The sequence below is a fragment of the Arachis stenosperma genome, chromosome 10, assembly GCF_014773155.1.
Source record: "Arachis stenosperma cultivar V10309 chromosome 10, arast.V10309.gnm1.PFL2, whole genome shotgun sequence".
NCBI lineage: Eukaryota > Viridiplantae > Streptophyta > Magnoliopsida > Fabales > Fabaceae > Arachis > Arachis stenosperma.
The window spans coordinates 8,356,615-8,378,047 of record NC_080386.1 but is presented as its reverse complement, the minus strand read 5'-3'; the positions used below and the strand labels follow the sequence as shown (position 1 = coordinate 8,378,047).

The 21,433-nt window shown below is 36.9% G+C and overlaps 1 protein-coding gene across 1 annotated transcript; it reads right to left on the bottom strand.

Annotated features, from left to right (window-relative positions):
* Positions 1-17,918: 17,918 nt before the first annotated feature.
* Positions 17,919-21,109, bottom strand: LOC130956701 (uncharacterized). Its single transcript, XM_057883710.1, has 5 exons — positions 20,969-21,109; positions 20,397-20,570; positions 19,296-19,601; positions 18,688-19,078; positions 17,919-18,262 (listed from the first exon to the last, which is right to left on the bottom strand). Exons 1-5 carry the CDS (start codon positions 21,107-21,109, stop codon positions 17,919-17,921), a joined length of 1,356 nt encoding a protein of 451 aa, XP_057739693.1.
* Positions 21,110-21,433: the final 324 nt, after the last annotated feature.

Here is a 21,433-nt window from a genome sequence, read left to right as displayed (position 1 = left end):
CCTGCAGAGCATCTTCATCACTCAGTGGTAAGCTGGCCATTTGATAAATGGGGAATCGATATTCTCGGGCCATTCCCCATCGCCCCAAGACAGGTAAAATATTTGGTAGTTGCAATCGATTATTTTTCGAAATGGATTGAGGCACAACCTTTCGCAAAAATCACATCAACGCAGATGATAAGCTTTGTTTGGAAAAGCATAATTTGCAGATTTGGTATACCAGGTCACATCATAACCGACAATGGTCGACAGTTTATTGACCAGAATTTCAAGACTTTTTTGCAGAACTTAAAGATAAAACAACACTTCGCCTCCGTGGAACATCCACAGTCCAATGGGCTGGCAGAAGCCGCTAATAAAGTAATCCTCCAAGCGCTGCGAAAAAAGCTCGACAGTGCAAAGGGATTATGGGCCGAGCTTGTTCCGGAAGTATTATGGGCCTATAATACCACGGCTCATTCGACAACCAAAGAAACCCCATTTCGCTTGGTCTATGGATCCGAAGCGATGATTCCTATAGAGGTGTCCCAAGGCTCAATACGGACATTGGCCGATGGTGGACGAAATTGTGATCAACAATAATGGCTCTTTGGCATGTGCATAAAAATTAACTCAGCACTTTCTTTTCACAACTCCGTTCAACTTAACCAGCAAGTGTACTGGGTCATCCAAGTAATACCTTACGTGAGTAAGGGTCGATCCCACAGAGATTGTTGGTATGAAGCAAGCTATGGTCACCTTGTAAATCTCAGTTAGGCAGATTAAATTGGTTTATGGATTTTTAAATAATTAATAATAAATAGAAAATAAAAAGGGATAGAAATACTTATATAAATCAATAGTGGAAATTTCATATAGGCGTGTGGAGATGCTAGAATCCTTTCGAATCTCTACTTTCTTACTACTTTCATCCAATCCTTCTTACTCCTTTCCATGGCAAGCTGTATGTAGGGCATCACTATCATCAATGGCTACTTTTGATCCTCTCGGGAAAATGGTCCTATGCGCTGTCACTGCACGGCTAATCGTCTGGAGGCATCACCCTTGTTGATAGCTACATCCCATCCTCTCAGTGAAAATGGTCCAAATGCTCTGTCACAGCACGGCTAATCATCTGTCGGTTCTCAATCAGGTTGGAGTAGAACCCATTGATTCTTTTGCGTTTGTCATCACGCCCAGCCTTCAGGAGTTTGAAGCTCGTCACAGTCATTCAATACCGGAATCCTACTCGGAATACCACAGACAAGGTTAGACTTTCCGGATTCTCAGGATCCTACTCGAAATATCACAGACAAGGTTAGACTTTCTGGATCCCCATGAATGCTGCCATCTATCTAGCTTATACCACGAAGATTCTGTTGGGGAATCTAAGAGATATGCGCCTGGCCTAAAGTAGAACGGAAGTGGTTGTCGGTCACGCGCGTTCATAGGTGAGAATGATGATGAGTGTCACGGATCATCACATTCATCAAGTTGAAGTGCAACGTATATCTTGGAATAAGAATAAAAGAGAATTGAATAGAAAGTAATAGTAATTGTATTGAAACTTGAGGTACAGCAGAGCTCCACACCCTTAATCTATGGTGTGCAGAAACTCCACTGTTGAAAATACATAAGTGAAAGGTTCAGGCATGGCCGAATGGCCAGCCCCCTGAATGATCAAAAGACCGAATGATCAAAGACTAAACAGTCAAAAGATTAAACTGTCAAAAGATGTCTAATACAATAGTAAATTATCCTATTTATACTAGACTAGCTACTAGGGTTTATATAAGTAAGTAATTGATGCATAAATCCACTTCCGGGGCCCACTTGGTGTATGCTTGGGCTGAACTTGATCTATCCACGAGCTGAGGCTTCTCTTGGAGTTGAACTCCAAGTTATAACTTGTTTTGGGCGTTCAACTCCGGATCATGACGTGTTTCTGGCGTTTAACTCCAGACAGCAGCATGTACTTGGCGTTCAACTCCAAGTTACGTCGTCAATTCCCGAATAAAGTATGGACTATTATATATTTCTGGAAAGCTCTGGATGTCTACTTTCCAACGCCATTGAGATCGCACCATTTGGAGTTCTGTAGCTCCAGAAAATTCATTTTGAGTGCAGTGATGTCAGATTCTAACAGCATCAGTAGTCCTTTTGTCAGCCTTCTTCAGAGTTTTGCTCAGGTCCCTCAATTTCAGCCAGAAATTACCTGAAATCACAAAAAAACACACAAACTCATAGTAAACTCCAGAAATGTGAATTTAACATAAAAACTAATGAAAACATCCCTAAAAGTAGCTTGAACTTACTAAAAACTACCTAAAAATAATGCCAAAAAGCGTATAAATTATCCGCTCATCACAACACCAAACTTAAATTGTTGCTTGTCCCCAAGCAACTGAAAATCAAATAGGATAAAAAGAAGAGAATATACTATAAATTCCAGAATATCAATGAATATTAATTCTAATTAGATGAGCGGGACTTGTAGCTTTTTGCTTCTGAACAGTTTTGGCATCTCACTTTTTCCTTTGAAGTTTAGAATGATTGGCTTCTCTAGGAACTTAGAAGTTTAGATAGTGTTATTGACTTTCCTAGTTAAGCATGTTGATTCTTGAACACAACTACTTATGAGTCTTGGCCGTGGCCCTAAGCACTTTGTTTTCCAGTATTACCACCGGATACATAAATGCCACAGACACATAACTGGGTGAACCTTTTCAGATTGTGACTTAGCTTTGCTAGAGTCCCCAGTTAGAGGTGTCCAGAGCTCTTAAGCACACTCTTTTGCCTTGGATCACGACTTTAACCACTCAGTCTCAAGCTTTTCACTTGGACCTTCATGACACAAGCACATGGTTAGGGACAGCTTGATTTAGCCGCTTAGGCCTGGATTTTATTTCCTTGGGCCCTCCTATCCATTGATGCTCAAAGGCTTGGATCCTTTTTACCCTTGCCTTTTGGTTTTAAGAGCTATTGGCTTTTTCTGCTTGCTTTTTCTTTTTCTTTCTATTTTTTTTCGCCATTTTTTTTCGCAAGCTTCTTCTTTTTCACTGCTTTTTCTTGCTTCAAGAATCAATTTCATGATTTTTCAGATCATCAATAACATTTCTCTTTGTTCATCATTCTTTCAAGAGCCAACAATTTTAACATTCATAAACAACAATATCAAAAGACATATGCACTGTTCAATCATTCATGCAGAAAACAAAAAGTATTGTCACTACATCAATATAATTAAACTAAATTCAAGGATAAATTCAAAATTCATGTACTTCTTGTTCTTTTGAATTAAAACACTTTTCTTTTAAGAGAGGTGAAGGATTAATGGATTTTATTCATAGCTTTAAGACATAGTTACTAAACATTAATGATCATGAAGTAGAGACACAAAACATAAATAAACATGAAGCATAAAAAAAATCAAAAAAACAGAGAAATAAGAACAAGGAATGAGTCCACCTTAGTGAGGGTGGCGCCTTCTTGAAGAACCAATGGTGCTCTTTGAGCTCCTCTATGTCTCTTACTTGCTTCTGTTAAATGATTCCTAGTAATTTTGGTGTTCCTACCCTTAGTTGCTTCCAATAATTGTGTGGAGGGCAATTTATCCCCTGAGGTATCTCAGGGATCTCTTGATTTGCAGTCAAATGTTCTGCCACTGAGCTATAAACCCTTTACATGAGTCTTTCCATCTCCCATGACTCAGAGGTGGAAGCTTTTGTCTTCCCTTTTTTTTCTTCTTTTTTTTTTGAATGTCTCTGGCCTTAGGTGCCATTAATGGTTATAGAAAAGCAAAAAGCTATGCTTTTACCACACCAAACTTAGAAAATTGCTCGCCCTCGAGCAAGAGAAGAAAGAAAAGATGAAGAATAAGAAGAAGAGATGGAGGAGATTGAGGGATGTGTGTATTCGGCTATATGGGTGGGATTGGGTGGAAAAGAGAAGTTGAATTGTAAAGGTAGGTGGGGTGTATGGGGAAGAGTGGATAGATGTAGGTGGTGAATGAAAAACAGAAGGGATGACCATGAATGGAGAGAGAGAGGGCGAGGTAGGTAGGGATCCTGTGAGGTCCACAGATCCTGAGGTGTCAAGAAATTCCATCCCTGCACCAAATAGGCATGTAAAATGCCTTTGCACACCATTCTGGTGTTTAAACGCCGAGTGGTGCACATTCTGGGCGTTCAACGCCCATATGTAACATGTTTCTGGCGTTGAACGCCAGTTTCATGCTTGTTACTAGCGTTCATCGCCAGTTTTTCCTCTAGGCACATTCCTGGCGTTCAAATGCCAGAATGTTGCTTGTTTTTGGCGTTTAGCGCCAGATTCATGCTCTGTTCTGGCGTTGAGCGCCAGCCAGATGCTCCTTACTGGCGTTGAACGCCAGCCTGTGCTTCCTCCAGGGTGTGATTTTTCTTCTGCTGTTTTTGATTCTATTTTTAATTTTTTTTTTCGTGACTCCACATGATCATGTACCTAATAAAACACAAAATAACAATAAAATAAAATAAAATAAAAATTAGATAAATAAAATTGGGTTTCCTCCCAACAAGCGCTTCTTTAATGTCAATAGCTTGACAGTGGCTCTCATGGAGCCACAAGGTGATCAGGTCAATGTTGTATAGTCCTAACACCAAACTTAGAGTTTGGATATGGGGTCTTAACACCAAACTTAGAGTTTGGTTGTGGCCTCCCAACACCAAACTTAGAGTTTGACTGTGGGGGCTCTTCTTGACTCTGAACTGAGAGAAGTTCTTCATGCTTACTCTCTTTTGTCACAGAGGGATGGCCATGTGCCTTAAACACAAGGTAGTCTCCATTCAATTGAAGGACTAATTCACCTCTGTTGACATCTATTACAGCTCCTGCTGTGGCTAGGAAAGGTCTTCCAAGGATGATGCATTCATCCTCTTCCTTCCTAGTGTCTAAGATTATGAAATCAGCAGGGATGTAAAGGCCTTCAACCTTTACTAACACGTCCTCTACTATTCCATAAGCTTGTCTCAATGACTTGTCTGCCAATTGTAATGAGAACAAGGCAGGTTGCACCTCAATGATCCCCAGCTTCTCCATTACAGAGAGTGGCATAAGATTTATCCCTGACCCCAGATCACATAGAGCTTTTTCAAAGGTCATGGTGCCTATGGTACAAGGTATTAAGAACTTGCCAGGATCTTGTCTCTTTTGAGGTAAAATTTGCTGAATCCAGGTATCTAGTTCATTAATGAGCAAGGGAGGTTCACTTTCCCAAGTCTCATTACCAAACAACTTGGCATTCAGCTTCATGATAGCTCCTAAATATTGAGTAACTTGCTCTCCAGTCACATCTTCATCCTCTTCAGAGGAAGAATAGTCTTCAGAGCTCATGAATGGCAGAAGGAGATTTAATGGAATCTCTATGGTCTCTATATGAGCCTCAGATTCCTTTGGATCCTTAATAAGAAACTCCTTCTTGCTTGAGGGACGTCCCAGGAGGTCTTCCTCACTAGGATTTTCGTCCTCCTCCTCCCTTGTGCATTCGGCCATATTGATTATATCAATGGCCTTGTACTCTCCTTTTGGATTCTCTTCTGTATTGCTTGGGAGAATACTGGGAGGAGTTTCAATGACTTTCTTACTCAGCTGGCCCACTTGTGCCTCCAGATTTCTAATGGAGGATCTTGTTTCACTCATGAAACTGAAAGTGGCCTTTGACAGATCAGAGACTAGATTGGCTAAATTAGAAGTGTTTTATTCAGAATTCTCTGGCTGTTGCTGAGAAGATGATGGAAAAGGCTTGCTATTGCTCAGCCTATTGCGTCCACCATTGTTAAAGCCTTGTTGAGGCTTTTGTTGATCCTTCCATGAGAAATTTGGATGATTTCTCCATGATGAGTTATAGGTGTTTCCATAAGGTTCACCCATGTAATTAACCTCTGCCATGGCAGGGTTCTCAGGATCATAAGCTTCTTCAGAAGATGCCTCTTTAGTACTGTTGGATGCATGTTGCCATCCATTCAGATTTTGAGAGATCATGTTGACCTGTTGAGTCAACACTTTGTTCTGAGCCAATATGGCATTCAGAGCATCAATTTCAAGAACTCCTTTCTTCTGAGGTATCCCATTATTCACGGAATTCCTTTCAGAAGTGTACATGAATTGGTTGTTTGCAACCATATCAATGAGTTCTTGAGCCTCTTCAGGCATTTTCTTTAGGTGAATAGATCCACCTGCAGAATGGTCCAATGACATTTTCGAAAATTCAGATAAACCATAATAGAATATATCTAATATGGTCCATTCTGAAAACATGTCAGATGGACATCTTTTGGTCAGCTGCTTGTATCTTTCCCAGGCTTCATAAAGGGATTCACCATCTTTTTGTTTGAAGGTTTGAACATCCACTCTCAGCTTGCTCAGCTTTTGAGGAGAAAAGAATTTATCCAAGAAGGCTGTGACCAGCTTATCCCAGGAGTCTAGGCTATCCTTGGGTTGTGAATCCAACCATATTCTAGCTCTGTCTCTTACAGCAAAAGGGAAAAGCATGAGTCTGTAGACTTCAGGATCAACTCCATTCGTCTTTACAGTCTCACAGATCTGCAAGAACTCAGTTAAAAACTGATAAGGATCTTCAGATGGAAGTCCATAAAACTTGCAGTTTTGTTGCATTAAGGCAACTAGCTGAGGTTTCAGCTCAAAGTTGTTGGTTCCAATGGCAGGAATGGAGATGTTTCTTCCATCAAATTTGGACGTTGGCTTTGTGAAGTCACCAAGCATTCTCCTTGCATTATTATTATTTTCGGCTGCCATCTCCTTCTCTTGTTCAAAAATTTCTGAAAGGTTGTTTCTGGATTGTTGTAATTTAGTTTCTCTTAGTTTCCTTTTCAGAATCCTTTCAGGTTCAGGATCAATTTCAACAAGAGTGCCTTTTTCCCTGTTCCTGCTCATATGAAAGAGAAGAAACAAGAAAAGAAGAGGAATCCTCTATATCACAGTATAAAGATTCCTTTGTGTTAGTAGAAGAAGGAAGGGGAGAAGAGTGAAGAAGAATGGGTTCGGATATTTAGATGGAGAGAGGTGAAGAGAAGTGTTAGTAAATAAATAATTAAATAGAATAAGAAAAGAGAGGGGAAATTTCGAAAATAATTTTGAAAAAGGGGTTAATAATTTTCGAAAATTAAAGATAAGATAAGATTAAAATTAAAATTTAGAACAAAAATAATTTTTGAAAAAGAGGTGAGATATTTTTGAAAATTAGAGAGGGAAAAGTAGTTAGGTGGTTTTGAAAAAGATAAGAAACAAACAAAAAGTCAAATAGTTAGTTGAAAAAGATATTAAAATCAAATTTGAAAAAGATAAGAAGATAAGAAGTTAGATAAGATATTTTAAAATCAAATTTTGAAAAAGATAAAAAAGATAAGATAAAAAGATAAGATAAAAAGATAAGATATAAAAGATAAAAAAAAGATTTTTATTTTTAGATTTAAAGTTACTTACTTCACTAACAAGAAATTACAAGATAAGATTCTAGAACTTAAAGATTGAACCTTTCTTAACAAGAAAGTAACAAACTTCAAATTTTTGAATCAATCACATTAATTGTTAGTAAATTTTCGAAAATATGATGTAAAGATAAGAAAAAGATTTTGAAAATATTTTGAAAAAGATTTTTGAAATTTTCAAAAAATAAAAAAAATGAAAAAGATATGATTTTTGAAAAAGATTTTGAAAAGATAAGATTTTTAAAATTGAAATTTTGACTTGACTTGTAAGAAACAACTAATTTTAAAAATTTTTGACCAAGTTAACCCAAAATTTCGAAAATTTGGAGGGAAATAAGGAAAAGATATTTTTTTGATTTTTGAATTTTTAATTATGAGAGAGAAAAACAACAAAAATACTCAATGCATGAAATTTTTAGATCAAAACAATGAATGCATGCAAGAATGCTATGAATGTCAAGATGAACACCAAGAACACTTTGAAGATCATGATGAACATCAAGAACATAATTTTGAAAAATTTTTGATGCAAAGAAAACATGCAAGACACCAAACCTAGAAATCTTTAATGCATGGATTTTAACAAACAAAAAATGCATATGAAAAACAACAACAACACAAAACAAGAAAATATCAAGATCAAATAAGAAGACTTGTCAAGAACAACTTGAAGATCATGAAGAACACCATGAATGCATGAATTTACGAAAAATACAAGAAAATTTTTTAAAAGCATGCAATTGACACCAAACTTAAAAGTTGACTCAAGACTCAAATAAGAAACACAAAATATTTTTGGTTTTTATGATTTTATTAATTTTTTTTCGAAAATATTTTTGGAAAAACGAAAAAGAAAAGAAAAATTTTGAAAAAGTTTTTGAAAAGAAAATTACCTAATCTGAGCAACAAGATGAACCGTCAGTTGTCCATACTCGAACAATCCCCGGCAACGGCGCCAAAAACTTGGTGGACGAAATTGTGATCAACAATAATGGCTCTTTGGCATGTGCATAAAAATTAACTCAGCACTTTCTTTTCACAACTCCGTTCAACTTAACCAGCAAGTGTACTGGGTCATCCAAGTAATACCTTACGTGAGTAAGGGTCGATCCCACAGAGATTGTGGTATGAAGCAAGCTATGGTCCCCTTGTAAATCTCAGTTAGGCAGATTAAATTGGTTTATGGATTTTTAAATAATTAATAATAAATAGAAAATAAAAAGGGATAGAAATACTTATGTAAATCAATAGTGGGAATTTCAGATAGGCGTGTGGAGATGCTAGAATCCTTTCGAATCTCTACTTTTTTACTACTTTCATCCAATCCTTCTTACTCCTTTCCATGGCAAGCTGTATGTAGGGCATCACTATCATCAATGGCTACTTTTGATCCTCTCGGGAAAATGGTCCTATGCGCTGTCACTACACGGCTAATCGTCTGGAGGCATCACCCTTGTTGATAGCTACATCCCATCCTCTCAGTGAAAATGGTCCAAATGCTCTGTCACAGCACGGCTAATCATCTGTCGGTTCTCAATCAGGTTGGAGTAGAACCCATTGATTCTTTTGCGTTTGTCATCACGCCCAGCCTTCAGGAGTTTGAAGCTCGTCACAGTCATTCAATACCGGAATCCTACTCGGAATACCACAGACAAGGTTAGACTTTCCGGATTCCCGGGATCCTACTCGGAATACCACAGACAAGGTTAGACTTTCCGGATCCCCATGAATGCCGCCATCTATCTAGCTTATACCACGAAGATTCTGTTGGGGAATCTAAGAGATATGCGCCCGGCCTAAAGTAGAACGGAAGTGGTTGTCGGTCACGCGCGTTCATAGGTGAGAATGATGATGAGTGTCACGGATCATCACATTCATCAAGTTGAATTGCAACGTATATCTTGGAATAAGAATAAAAGAGAATTGAATAGAAAGTAATAGTAATTGTATTGAAACTTGAGGTACAGCAGAGCTCCACACCCTTAATCTATGGTGTGCAGAAACTCCACCGTTGAAAATACATAAGTGAAAGGTTCAGGCATGGCCGAATGGCCAGCCCCCTGAATGATCAAAAGACCGAATGATCAAAGACTAAACAGTCAAAAGATTAAACTGTCAAAAGATGTCTAATACAATAGTAAATTATCCTATTTATACTAGACTAGCTACTAGGGTTTACATGAGTAAGTAATTGATGCATAAATCCACTTCCGGGGCCCACTTGGTGTATGCTTGGGCTGAACTTGATCTATCCACGAGCTGAGGCTTCTCTTGGAGTTGAACTCCAAGTTATAACGTGTTTTGGATGTTCAACTCCGGATCATGACGTGTTTCTGGCGTTTAACTCCAGACAACAGCATGTACTTGGCGTTCAACGCCAAGTTACGTCATCAATTCCCGAATAAATTTTGGACTATTATATATTGCTGGAAAGCTCTGGATGTCTACTTTCCAACGCCGTTGAGAGCGTGCCATTTGGAGTTCTGTAGCTCCAGAAAATCCATTTTGAGTGCAGGGAGGTCAGATTCCAATAGCATCAGCAATCCTTTTGTCAGCCTTCTTCAGAGTTTTGCTCAGGTCCCTCAATTTCAGCCAGAAATTACCTGAAATCACAGAAAAACACACAAACTCATAGTAAAGTCCAGAAATGTAAATTTAACATAAAAACTAATGAAAACATCCCTAAAAGTAGCTTGAACTTACTAAAAACTACCTAAAAACAATGCCAAAAAGCGTATAAATTATCCTCTCATCAGCAGAACAACATGATCAAGCTCGACAGGCGGAGCTCGACCTAATTGAAGAAGTTAGAGAAACAGCAGCTGTTCGGCACTGAGCATTACAACAACAAGTTAGCCGACGATATGCACGGAAGGTAATCCCAAGATCCTTCAATATTGGTGATCTAGTATTGAGAAAAACAGAACAAGCTCGCCGACCTCCCTCCCATGGGAAACTTGCAGCAACTTGGGAGGGTCTATACAGAATATATGAAGTCTTCGGCAAAGGAGCTTATAAACTGGAAGAGATAGATGGAACCAAACTTCCTAATACATGGAACATTAACTCTTTGAAACAATACTACAGCTAATAAAACAGCATGCCAGTACTCTTTTTCCTACCATGAGAATTTTCTCCCAAAAGGGTTTTTGCTCGTGGAGGTTTTAATGAGGCTGGCTTACCTAAACAAGATTGTACAGGTACTGCTATTAATAAAGAGTAACTTTTTTCATTCGTACATATTTTACTCCTTACCCTTGAAAGGGCTTGTTCTATGCAACTTTACCCTCCTTTAAGGGAGGAACTAAAAAAAAAAACAAAAAAAACAAAAAAAAGAAGTCGCATTAAAATACGAATGCGCAAAATCAGATAATTATGCCTGTCATATAAGCCAACTCAAGGCTACGAAATACGTGATTAGGAAACAAAACCCCTAATCTCAACAGTTTTTTCCAAAAAAGTACACAATATCAGTTCAACCAACAGGGTACAAATCCCTCAAAACACAACAACAAACAACTACTTATGTAATACATCAGTCACCCAGATTATCATCCCCCTCCTCGGCAGCTTCTTCGTCATCAACAAGCTTGCCATCCCGAATTATCTTGCCAGGATCCATCGCGGCAAAATCTCCATCCGGAACAAGAAACCTCGCCTGAATTACAGCCCGCTGAAACCCTTCTGCAAAAGCATCAAGGATATCCAGTTCTCGGCTATTCTCGAGCTCTTTCATTTTGGTTGAAACCTCGATAGCTTGGTCACTTAAACTCGTCAAGTCACTTTCTTTCTTTTTCAGCAAATCAGAGATCTTTTCATGGCATTCTTTTTCCACCTTCAACTCGGCTTCAACTTCAGACATTTTCTTCTTCAAGTCAGTCAAACTTGTCTCCTTCAACACTAGCTGATCCTTTAGCTCGACAACTTGGGAGGCCTCACAGATGGCCTTTCTATGCTTTTTCTCCTGGCTACGCCCAATACTAGCCAATCGAAACCCCAGTACCTGACGATTTGAGATTAATAGTCAATGTCAGGCATTTCCCCTTCAAAAAAAAAAAAACAAACACACAACAAACGCAACAAACCTGTAAGAATTGGTCGACCCCTACATCTCCAACCTCTTCCACTCGTTTAATATCTGTCATAGTCTGAACCACCTCGTCAGCCACAACGCTAAAAGGAAACCTTTTATTCCACACCGAAGAACCCTCCTCGTCTTCTTCAAATACGTGCAATCTTTCCTGTTTTGTTAAAAAACTAGATAGATCTTCCAGTCGCACGTTACCGTCCTTACCTTGTGCCTCATCTGGCAGAGCTAGTTCTGATTTTCTCTTTTTGAAAACAATAGCCTTTCTCCTCGGTGGGGGCTGATTAACTTCGGCACCACCATCCGCCTTGTCTGGATTGGATGAAGAACCCTCAAAATTTTTGGTCTTAAACCGGGACCTTAAACTAGATGCCGTTACCCCAGGGAAACTACCAGCTGCAACACAAAAACAAAATTGACCAAAACATCAAAAATGCTAAGGATCAGAATAAGAAAACAAACTTTCCAACTTCTTACCAAAATACTTTATCACAGCAGACTTATCTTCTTCCCAGCAAAGCAAATCAGAAACAAAAATTAAACCACCTTTACCAACCATCTCCATCAGAAATGAAATAATACATTCATTTCGACTGTTAATAAATTCAGGACCCAGTATGTGTTGCGGATGACAACACCAGTACAGGGGAAATTTTTCCCCCAAATGTTCATCAAGATAGAACGAAAATTCATCATCAACAGATTTCACCTTTAGAAATATTTCTTTGAAATCCTTAAAGGACGATTTATAAAGTTTGAAAACAGAAAATCCTGGAGTACTATTTAAATTAATCCACAAACCCTTCCATACCCCTTTGGCTTGGAACAAGAAAAAAAACAATTCCAGCTCTGCTTCAATTTCAAGGAAATCCATCAGAGCTTGGAAACATCTGATAAAAGCCCAGCCATTCGGGTGTATCTGAGAAGGGGCACAATTCATTTGCTTCAACACATTGCATTCAAAGCTAGTAAAAGGAAGTTTAACCCGCAGTTCCTCCATCGCACAACTGTACATATAAAAACTTTGAAAATTATTTTTTCTATGAAAAACATGATCAGACCGACTGCATGGCAGCAGTTCCAACCGAAAACCAGTCCTCACAACCCTACCCAAGTTTACCTTGTTCACACTCTCAGTATCAGAAAACAACGAAGCCCGTATATGAACATCTTTATCAACCCAGTTATAATCTTCATCATTTTCAACTTGAGGTAACAACTTTTTCTTAATCTCACCCATTCTTAAGGAAAACAAAAAGAAACACTTGCAAATAGTAGAAACGAAGAAGGTGTACTGACCTCTTGTACTCATGTTTCTGTGAAAACTGCTACCTCCCACTTAAACACGCTACGCAGAAATTCTGTTTTGAACCTAAACCACTAATTTAATAAACCTTTCAGTTCCATGATTTAATCTGAGCCATTCAATTAATGTCACTTAAAGCGGTTAAAAAAGATCATGGGAAGTTGAACCAAGTCATAATGATGACCACGCACAACACCCAATTAAATGAAATTTTTCAAAACTTAATTGTATACCAAATATAAAATCGAAATGATCCGCGTTGACCTGGGGGCTCTGTATACCGAGCTATAACTCGTCAAAAGCTCAACCCGTCTCCTCAAGGCCAGGCCAAGCTTGGGGCTGTGATATGATCAGTAAGAATGGTTACGAGTTATAGCTCGGTAACGTACCCACAATCATAACCGAGCATTTGCAATAATTGGCATTTATTTTCATAACGTCGGACAAATGGTTAATTCTCTCCCTGACGTTATGACTCGGGAAAAACGATCAACTCTATCCGAGCAAGTATAAAAAAGAGAAGCAGGAACGAAAAAGGTAAGCAATCTCTCTGATAAAAATCTCCATACATATATTCCACTACTGACTTGAGCGTCGGAGTGCCTTTGCAGGTACCCACCTCCCAGGTTCTTTCCTCAACAACGTGGTTCACATCAAACCTCGAAAATCGGCGAACCCTCTGAAAAGGACGAGCTATACCTCGGCTCAACTTGGTAAGAACACCCTCAAACACACACTCTTTCTCTCATCAATCCCTTTCAGAAACTCCACCCACCCAACACAATTCATTCTCTGCTCTCTTTTCAAGTGCTCTTCATCAGTGTTCAAACTCCATCCACATTCCACGCATCTCCAGCTTCAAACAAATAACAATGCTAAGAAGACCAAAAAATTATTTAAGTTGATCGTTAGAAGTTTCATATTGTTAATTATCTTAGTTATTTTAATTATATAAGTTATTATTATTTAATTTTTTAATTTAATAAAAAATAAAAATACTATTAGAGATTAATATTGTTTACAATAATTAAATAATGGTTAAAATATTAACAAAGTGATATATAAAATTGTTAAAGATGTATTTGTTTATTTAGTTAATGAATGATGTTACTAATGTTATTAAGAAATATATTCATTTGTTAGTTACTATTATGTGAATTTTTTGTAAAATAAATTTTGAATATTTTTGAGCAATTAATATGTTAATTGTTATTATGAATATAGATATTAGTTAGGCGTTTTAATAATTAGTTAACTGTCATTAGATATTTGATTAGTAAGAATTAAATTGTTGTTGGATAAATTATTAATATATTTATGATATTGTAATTGTAATTATGTTTTTAAATTTTTGGATATGATGATGATGATGATGATGATGATGATAGTAGTAGTAGTAGTAGTAGTTAAGTAGTTAATATATATTTATATTTTTTAGTTTTCTACAGTATTTTTCAACCCGACAAGCTAAGGACTAATCTGTTGTAGTACTGATCTCCATTGCTAGTAATGAGTTACTGATCTCCATTGCTAGTAATAAGTTGCTGCATGTAAAAGGCAGGATTCAAATTCCCATCACTTGCAATCTAACTTGGTTTAATATATATGTATATTAGTAGCCGTAAATTGTTAAAGAATAATTGATAAATTTATTTAGTTAATTAATAATTATTAACACTAAATTTGGTATTTTTAATAAGTTATTTATTATTAATAATAAATTTAGTGTTAAATTATTATAGTGATATTAGAATTATTTAGATAACTTTTAATATTTTTAGATTTAATTAATTAATTAATTATTGTTAGATATTTAATTAATATATTTATTGTATTGTAAATAAGTGTTTAAATTTTTGGATATAATAATTATTGTTATCATTATTATAATAATAGTAGTTAAGTAATTAATATATATTATTGGTCCATGTACTTAAGTGTGCTGTTAAGAAATAATTAAATTTAGAATAGTTATTAATAGTTAATAATAGTTATTAACACTAAATTTGAAATTATCTTAATAAGTTATTTATTAATACTAACAATTTTATTATAGTGATATTAGAGTTGTTAAGATAGTTTTTAATATTTTTGGTTATATACTTAGTTAGTTTTTAAATTTTATTAGTTAATTAATTATGATTAGACATATAGTATACATAATTAATATATTTATTATAATTAAGTTTTTATGGATATCTTTATTTGATGTAAACTTTGATTACGTTTTGTAGAATTTACGGATGTTGACGTATAACCACTTATTGCTTTCGGATCTGTACAATTCTATTGTGGAGGGACATATACGGAAGACTAGTTTTTATCACATTTTTTAGATTGGAGTAATTCAATGTCAGGGAGTATTGGTTAGCGCATTGGTCAAAAGATAGCACCCTAATATGCATATATTTCACCTTTCAGTTGGTGAGTGTGTTGTCATATTGGAAGATGTGGTTATAATTTTTAATCTTTCGATTAATGGTCTTCCAGTGACAGGACTTACCGTAAGTAGTTTCGATGCCTTAGAGACTGAATGCTTGGATCAATTTGGAGTGGCACCTAGGAAGGCTGATTACAGAAAAAAATTTCATAAAGTTGACGTGGCTACGGAATCTAAAAGACCATTTAGTTTTGAATGATGAAATTAGGATTCAGAGATACATAAAGTGCTACATCATATTATTAATCGGGACGATCCCGTTTGGAGACAAGTCCGGGGCAACGGTGCACTAGAAACTTTTACCTTTGCTGCGCGACTTTGCCAGTATCAATGAGTTTAGTTGGGGATCGACATGTCTAGCGCACATGTACAAATCTCTTTGTAGGGCATCTCGTTTCAACTGCAAAAGAGGTCGATGGTCCACTAACACTTTTGCTGACTTGCGTCTGAATCCGTCTACCGTTTCTTGCGTCGATTCCTGGCAATTCCTGATTTTTTTCGATTGCAAACAGGTAAAACTATCTAGTAACAACTTCAACTATGTTTCATTGTATCTTAATATTTTGGTTTAGAATTTGTTAACAAAATAAATAATACTATGTGGCGTAATTGGGAGCATGCAAATCTATCATATAAATTTCATTCTGTTGCTCAATTCAAAAGGTCGTCAGATGAACTACAAAAAAGCAAAGTATGTTTTCGTGATATAAGTGTCTGTGTTTGGTATGACCTTAATATTATTTAGTGTGTAATTATGTGCTTCTTTTATATGTTCAGTTTGTATGGGAGACTTATGGTGTTGGTCTAATTGTGTTGGAATCTAGCTTTGAAAGGTTCTGAGAAATTGTGGCTCTGGTACAAGTACTACCATGCATTATACCTCCTTATAATTCAACAGTATTTTCTACGGATCATGATAAAACTGATAAGCCAATCACAACCTGACCCATATTGTGTACATTTGACGTAAAATGTCAGTGGTTTCGACTCATACATCCGATAATCTACACCTCTGCGGATGGTATAATCTTTCACGGCCATAATGTTAACTTTTTTGGAACTGAATTCCATTTTCATGGCAAATTCACCATCCGCCACAACAGGAAGTTCTGCTACAACGATAACATGCGATAAATGTAACACCCTAACTTTTAGCACCTCATGATCGCACTAAAGGTTCGGGCATTACTTGACTTTACTCCTTGAATTTCATACTTTATTTATTTAATATTGAGCCTCTACACATTAACTTGTTGATAGTTTTTAAGAAAAACAAAATTCCTTTTTGTTTTGTTATATACTTCAAGCTAAACTATGTCAGATAAACATATACTCACATAATTACTATTAATACATAATAATTGTTCATACAAGACTCAATTGCAAACCTACCCTTCTGTAAAAATATAACACTCTAGAAACTTCAAGGGTGAGGGGAATAAACCCATAAGCAACTAGCCAAACAAGTCTTCTATTTATCCGTAGCTTTTCAATTAGTCGTCCTGTCTATACCTCTGAAAAAGTTTTTGAAAAATATTGGGGTGAGAACAAAGCCACATGTTCTCAGTAGGGAACGTAAACGCCATAATAAAGGCTGCGTTTGTTTCTGAAAACAGAACAGGACAAGCCACTGAGAACAGGATAAGACAAGACACTGATAGACAGAGACACAAAATTTTGTGTTCTTGTATTCTGTTTGGTGATAAACTAGAACAAATTATAAAAATCTAATTTATTCTCATTTTTTTTCATTCAAAAAATTTGAGATGAAAAATATAATAATAAAAAAATATAATTATAAAAAATTAACAAAAATAATAAAAAATAAATTGTGTCCCTTGTTAGTGTTCCTGTGTCTTTCCTGTCAGGATGGGCATAAAACACACTAACTCAGTGTCTTTGGACACACTGTCTTTGTCCATGTCTCCTCTGCCAAACATGATTTTGTGTCTCTGTGTCTATGTCTCAGTGTCCTGTCTCTGTAAACAAACACATCCAAACAGAGTAAATACAAATAGTTAATTCATATCACAAAACAATTTTACTTAGAAACAGTTTTAACTCCCTTTCTTTAAATTACGTTACTTAGACAAAATCTCAGTCTCATTAACAATTCCTTATCTATAAATAGCATTCCTCAAATTACTGCAATATCTAAATAAGCTAGCATCACAAACAATATACCTAAATCTAACACACAAACATCAGTCCTCAGTATATTATTAAGACCACAACACAAGTAAAGTATCAAATCAAGCACACAAACAAGTCACCAAAACAACCATAGTTTTTTTTATTGCAGATGGCGGCTCATGGCAGTAAGCAAAAAATGCGCCATAAAGTTATAGCAGATGGCGTTGCGAAAAATGACAGAAATGGCGGATTACCTAAAAATATACATATATGTACAAAAAAAATATGCAGAAAAATTACAAATATAATAAACTATAAAATCTATCTATATAAGCAACTTTCTAGTCATAAAATATCCAATTAATATAGAAAATATAGTAGCAAATTTAGCAAATAAACATAACATCAAGTTCAAATCATAACTCAAAAGTCATAAGCAAGCCATAAAATAGAAAACATAAAACATAAAAACTATAGACCATCTAGATTCTAGCTCTCATCAAATTCATCTAAATTAACACGATTATTATCGTGTCCCTCTACCCCCTCATCATCATATGATTCGGTATCATTGAATTGAATCTCCTCTTCTTGTTCTTCTTCATTTTCAGAATCCTCTTCATCTTCAAATTCTGGTTCTTTTTCCTCTTCCACAATTACTGCCTTTCCTTTTCCTTTTTTTGAAGCCTTAGACCCACTTGGTCCACTCTTTGCATCAAGTCTTGCAGTTGCAGGTTCTTTTCTTTTTCTATTTTGTTGTCTTCTAGTATTTGTCGTAGGCTCATGTCCTCCCATTGCTTCAAAAACAAGGTTCCAACTCAAAGTGTTGTCATCTTGATGAGCCAAATCAGCATCATTATCCACATTATCATCATCTCAAAAGGTGGCAGTCTCAATTTCTCCCACTAACCACTCATTACACTCATCAATATCATTGAGTGCAATAGAGTCAACTTCATCTTTAAGGTTGTACCTCTCGATGAGTTGTTGGTTATACTTTATGAAGACCAAACTCTCTATCCTTTCATGATCAAGCCTATTTCATTTCTTAGTATGAATATGCTCGAATATACTCCAATTGCGCTCACATCCAGAAGCACTACAAGTCAAGCTCAAGATCTTGATAGCAAGGTCTCACATATTTGGAGCTTCATGCCCATATGTCCGCCACCAAAATGCTATAAAATTAAAATAAATTTGTCTAAACCTTTAATCGAACTAAATTTATAAAGCTTTGTAAAATTTATAACAATCTTACCGGGTGAAATCTTTTTCCGTTGAGATTTTGCAAAATCTGATCCAAAAAGTCCATAGCCGGCCTTGTATAGTGCTTGCTCCTCCAATATCTTCTGTTGCACAGCTTGACTTGGCACCAATCTAGTGATGCACTCAAACCATCCCTTTGTAACTTCTAAATCCAGCTCAATTCGAGGGTTTTCATAAAACAACTCGGGATTTAGGAAATGGCCGGCTGCATACAATGGACGATGAAGTTGGCAATTCCATCTGTTGTCAATGATTTTAAAAACATCATTGTACTTGCTCTTATCATTAAGAAATGTTTTCATGATGCATTCCTTTGCCTTCTCCATTGCTTCATAAATATATTTGATTGGTGGCTTCTTCTCCCCATCAACAAGTCTAAGCACCTGAACAAGAGGGCCATGATCTTAAGGGTGTACTTGACATGATTCCGAAAAGAGGGCATGATAACAATCTTTGTTGCCTCCCTCCCCTTTGCCTCCTTTGACAACTTATTCTTTGTCCATTCATCCGAGGTAAATGTTCTTCTCATATTTTTTTCTCCTCATAAAGCCTTTCCAAAGAGAGAAATGAAGTGGCAAATCGGGTGACTGCATGCCTTACCAACTCCTTGCCATTTGTGAAATGTCTCAACATAGCTAATGTGATAGAGTGACTATAAGTGAAGCTAACCAATGAAATGGTCCTTTTTATAGTTTTTTGAATTAATGGTAACTTCCCAATGTCCTCAAGCATCAAATCCAAATAGTGGGCAGCACAAGGAGTCCAAAACAAATTTGGTCTTTTCTTCATCAGCAACTTACCGGCAAGAACATAATTACTCCCATTATCAGTTATAACTTGAACAATGTTGTACTCACCAATTTTCTCCACAACATCATCAAGAAGCTCAAATAATTTCTCACTAGTCTTCACATAATCAGAAGCATCAATAGACTTCAAAAACATTGTCCCAACTGGAGCGTTTACAAGAAAATTAATAATGCTCCTTTGCCTTTTATCCATCCAAGCATCTGACATAATAGAACAACCATACTTTTTCTATTATTCTTTATGACCCTTCAACAATCCTTTGGTGTATTCCAACTCCTCATTAAGCAGTGGAACCCTTAGAACATGATAACTGGGAGCAGGTAAATTGGGACCAAAGCTTCCAACAGCCCACAACATTTCTTGAAAACTCTTCAACTTTACTAGGTTCAATGGAATCCCAGCTTAGTAGAACCACCATGCTATGTATTGATGAATTCTACGAACTGCTTTCTTATTACATGCTTCCTTGATGTTCTGCTGCCTCAATTTCTCTCTTTTGTTTCTTGCAATGATAGTTTCATGTCTTCTAACAAACAAGTCCATTGGACTTCTCATGCTAGTTACACCCCCTCTAGCACTACTTGCACCCCCTCTAGCTGCTGCCATTGGAGTTGGATTATGAGGTTCATCAATCCCTTGAGCATCTTTCTCCGACAATCCGAACCCCAAACTCTCTAAGTCAAGTTCCCTAGCATTGACACTCTGTTCTTTGGTGCTTCCCGGTGTGGCACTTTATCTTCCTCGATTTTTTTTATTGTAATACTCCTATAATTCAGCAATAACATCTTTTGGAACCACTTTACATCCAGCAACGTTTCTAGGCTTGATCATTAAGTGCTATTTTGCCTGTGTGATGCCTCCTTTCATAATTTTTCCACAAAAATTACATACGGTGTTAATGGTATTTCCTTCTTCTACCGTACTAATATATTTCCTGCCTGGGTCAACTCTATTAGAACGAACATGAGCCGTGGGACCAATAGGGGCAGCATCAACAATAGGACTAGCAGAGGCAGGGGTAGGAGCATTAGAATCAAGGGCTTGTGTAGAAGTGGACATAATGAACTGAATAGAAAAAAATGGAAAAGAAGTTTAACACTGATTATTGATAAAGAAGGGACAGCAGGGAAGAGAGAAAAGAAAAAAATAGGAGCAGAGAAGATGAAACACGTTGTACGAACTAGCAATGATGAACAGGTGATGAGCAGCAGTGATGAGAGAACAGAGACGAGCGTGCGTCGGGTGGCACGACGGGCGGCTAGATGAACAGCGGTGATGGATGGCAGCGTGGTGCAGAAATCTATATCGCAGAGATGAGAGAACAGAGACGAAGAGAGGGTTTTTTTTTAAGAAGAGGCAGATGAGGGAGTTTTTGAATGAGGGGCTGATTATTAGCGTTAGTGGTTAGTGGGACCTGACTTAGGTTTCTTAAATTACCCAAACCATCCTCAGATTTTGAAAACCTGAAAAATCCCCGCTATTTTTGCCATACAGATCGCGTTCCACCATGGCGCCACTGCAATTGCAGCCACCATGGCGCCCCCCGTTACAATGCCATCGCTGTGCCCATTAAATGGCGGCAGGGTCAAAACCCGCCACGCCATACCGTTATGACGCCGCCGCCATAACTGTCATTTAAAAACACTGAAAACAACACCTCAATCACAAATAAACAAAATAAAACAAACACAATCAAATGTAAATGCGCAAACAAGATGATGCATGCCTGTTCCTAGCGCAGACTGTGAGCTCATCATGCGTCGATTGTCTACCCAAAACCTGACGTTACTCGGGGCGAACCCCAAATATGGTCTCTTTACCGTATCTATTAGGCACAATTATCATCATGGGAGAACCCATGTCAATTAGGATATCTTGACATCACGGTAAGAGACAGGCTATTAATTAGGCGAATATTCCCTCATTAG

Coding starts and splice junctions, on each gene's coding strand:
- LOC130956701 (XM_057883710.1), bottom strand. CDS start 21,109: ATGGCGTGGCGGGTTTTGACCCTGCCGCCATTTAATGGGCACAGCGAT. Junction 20,571..20,968: donor AAATAGCGGGGATTTTTCAG/GTTTTCAAAATC, acceptor TTTTCTATTCAG/TTCATTATGTCCACTTCTAC. Junction 19,079..19,295: donor TCACAAATGGCAAGGAGTTG/GTAAGGCATGCA, acceptor CCTCTTGTTCAG/GTGCTTAGACTTGTTGATGG.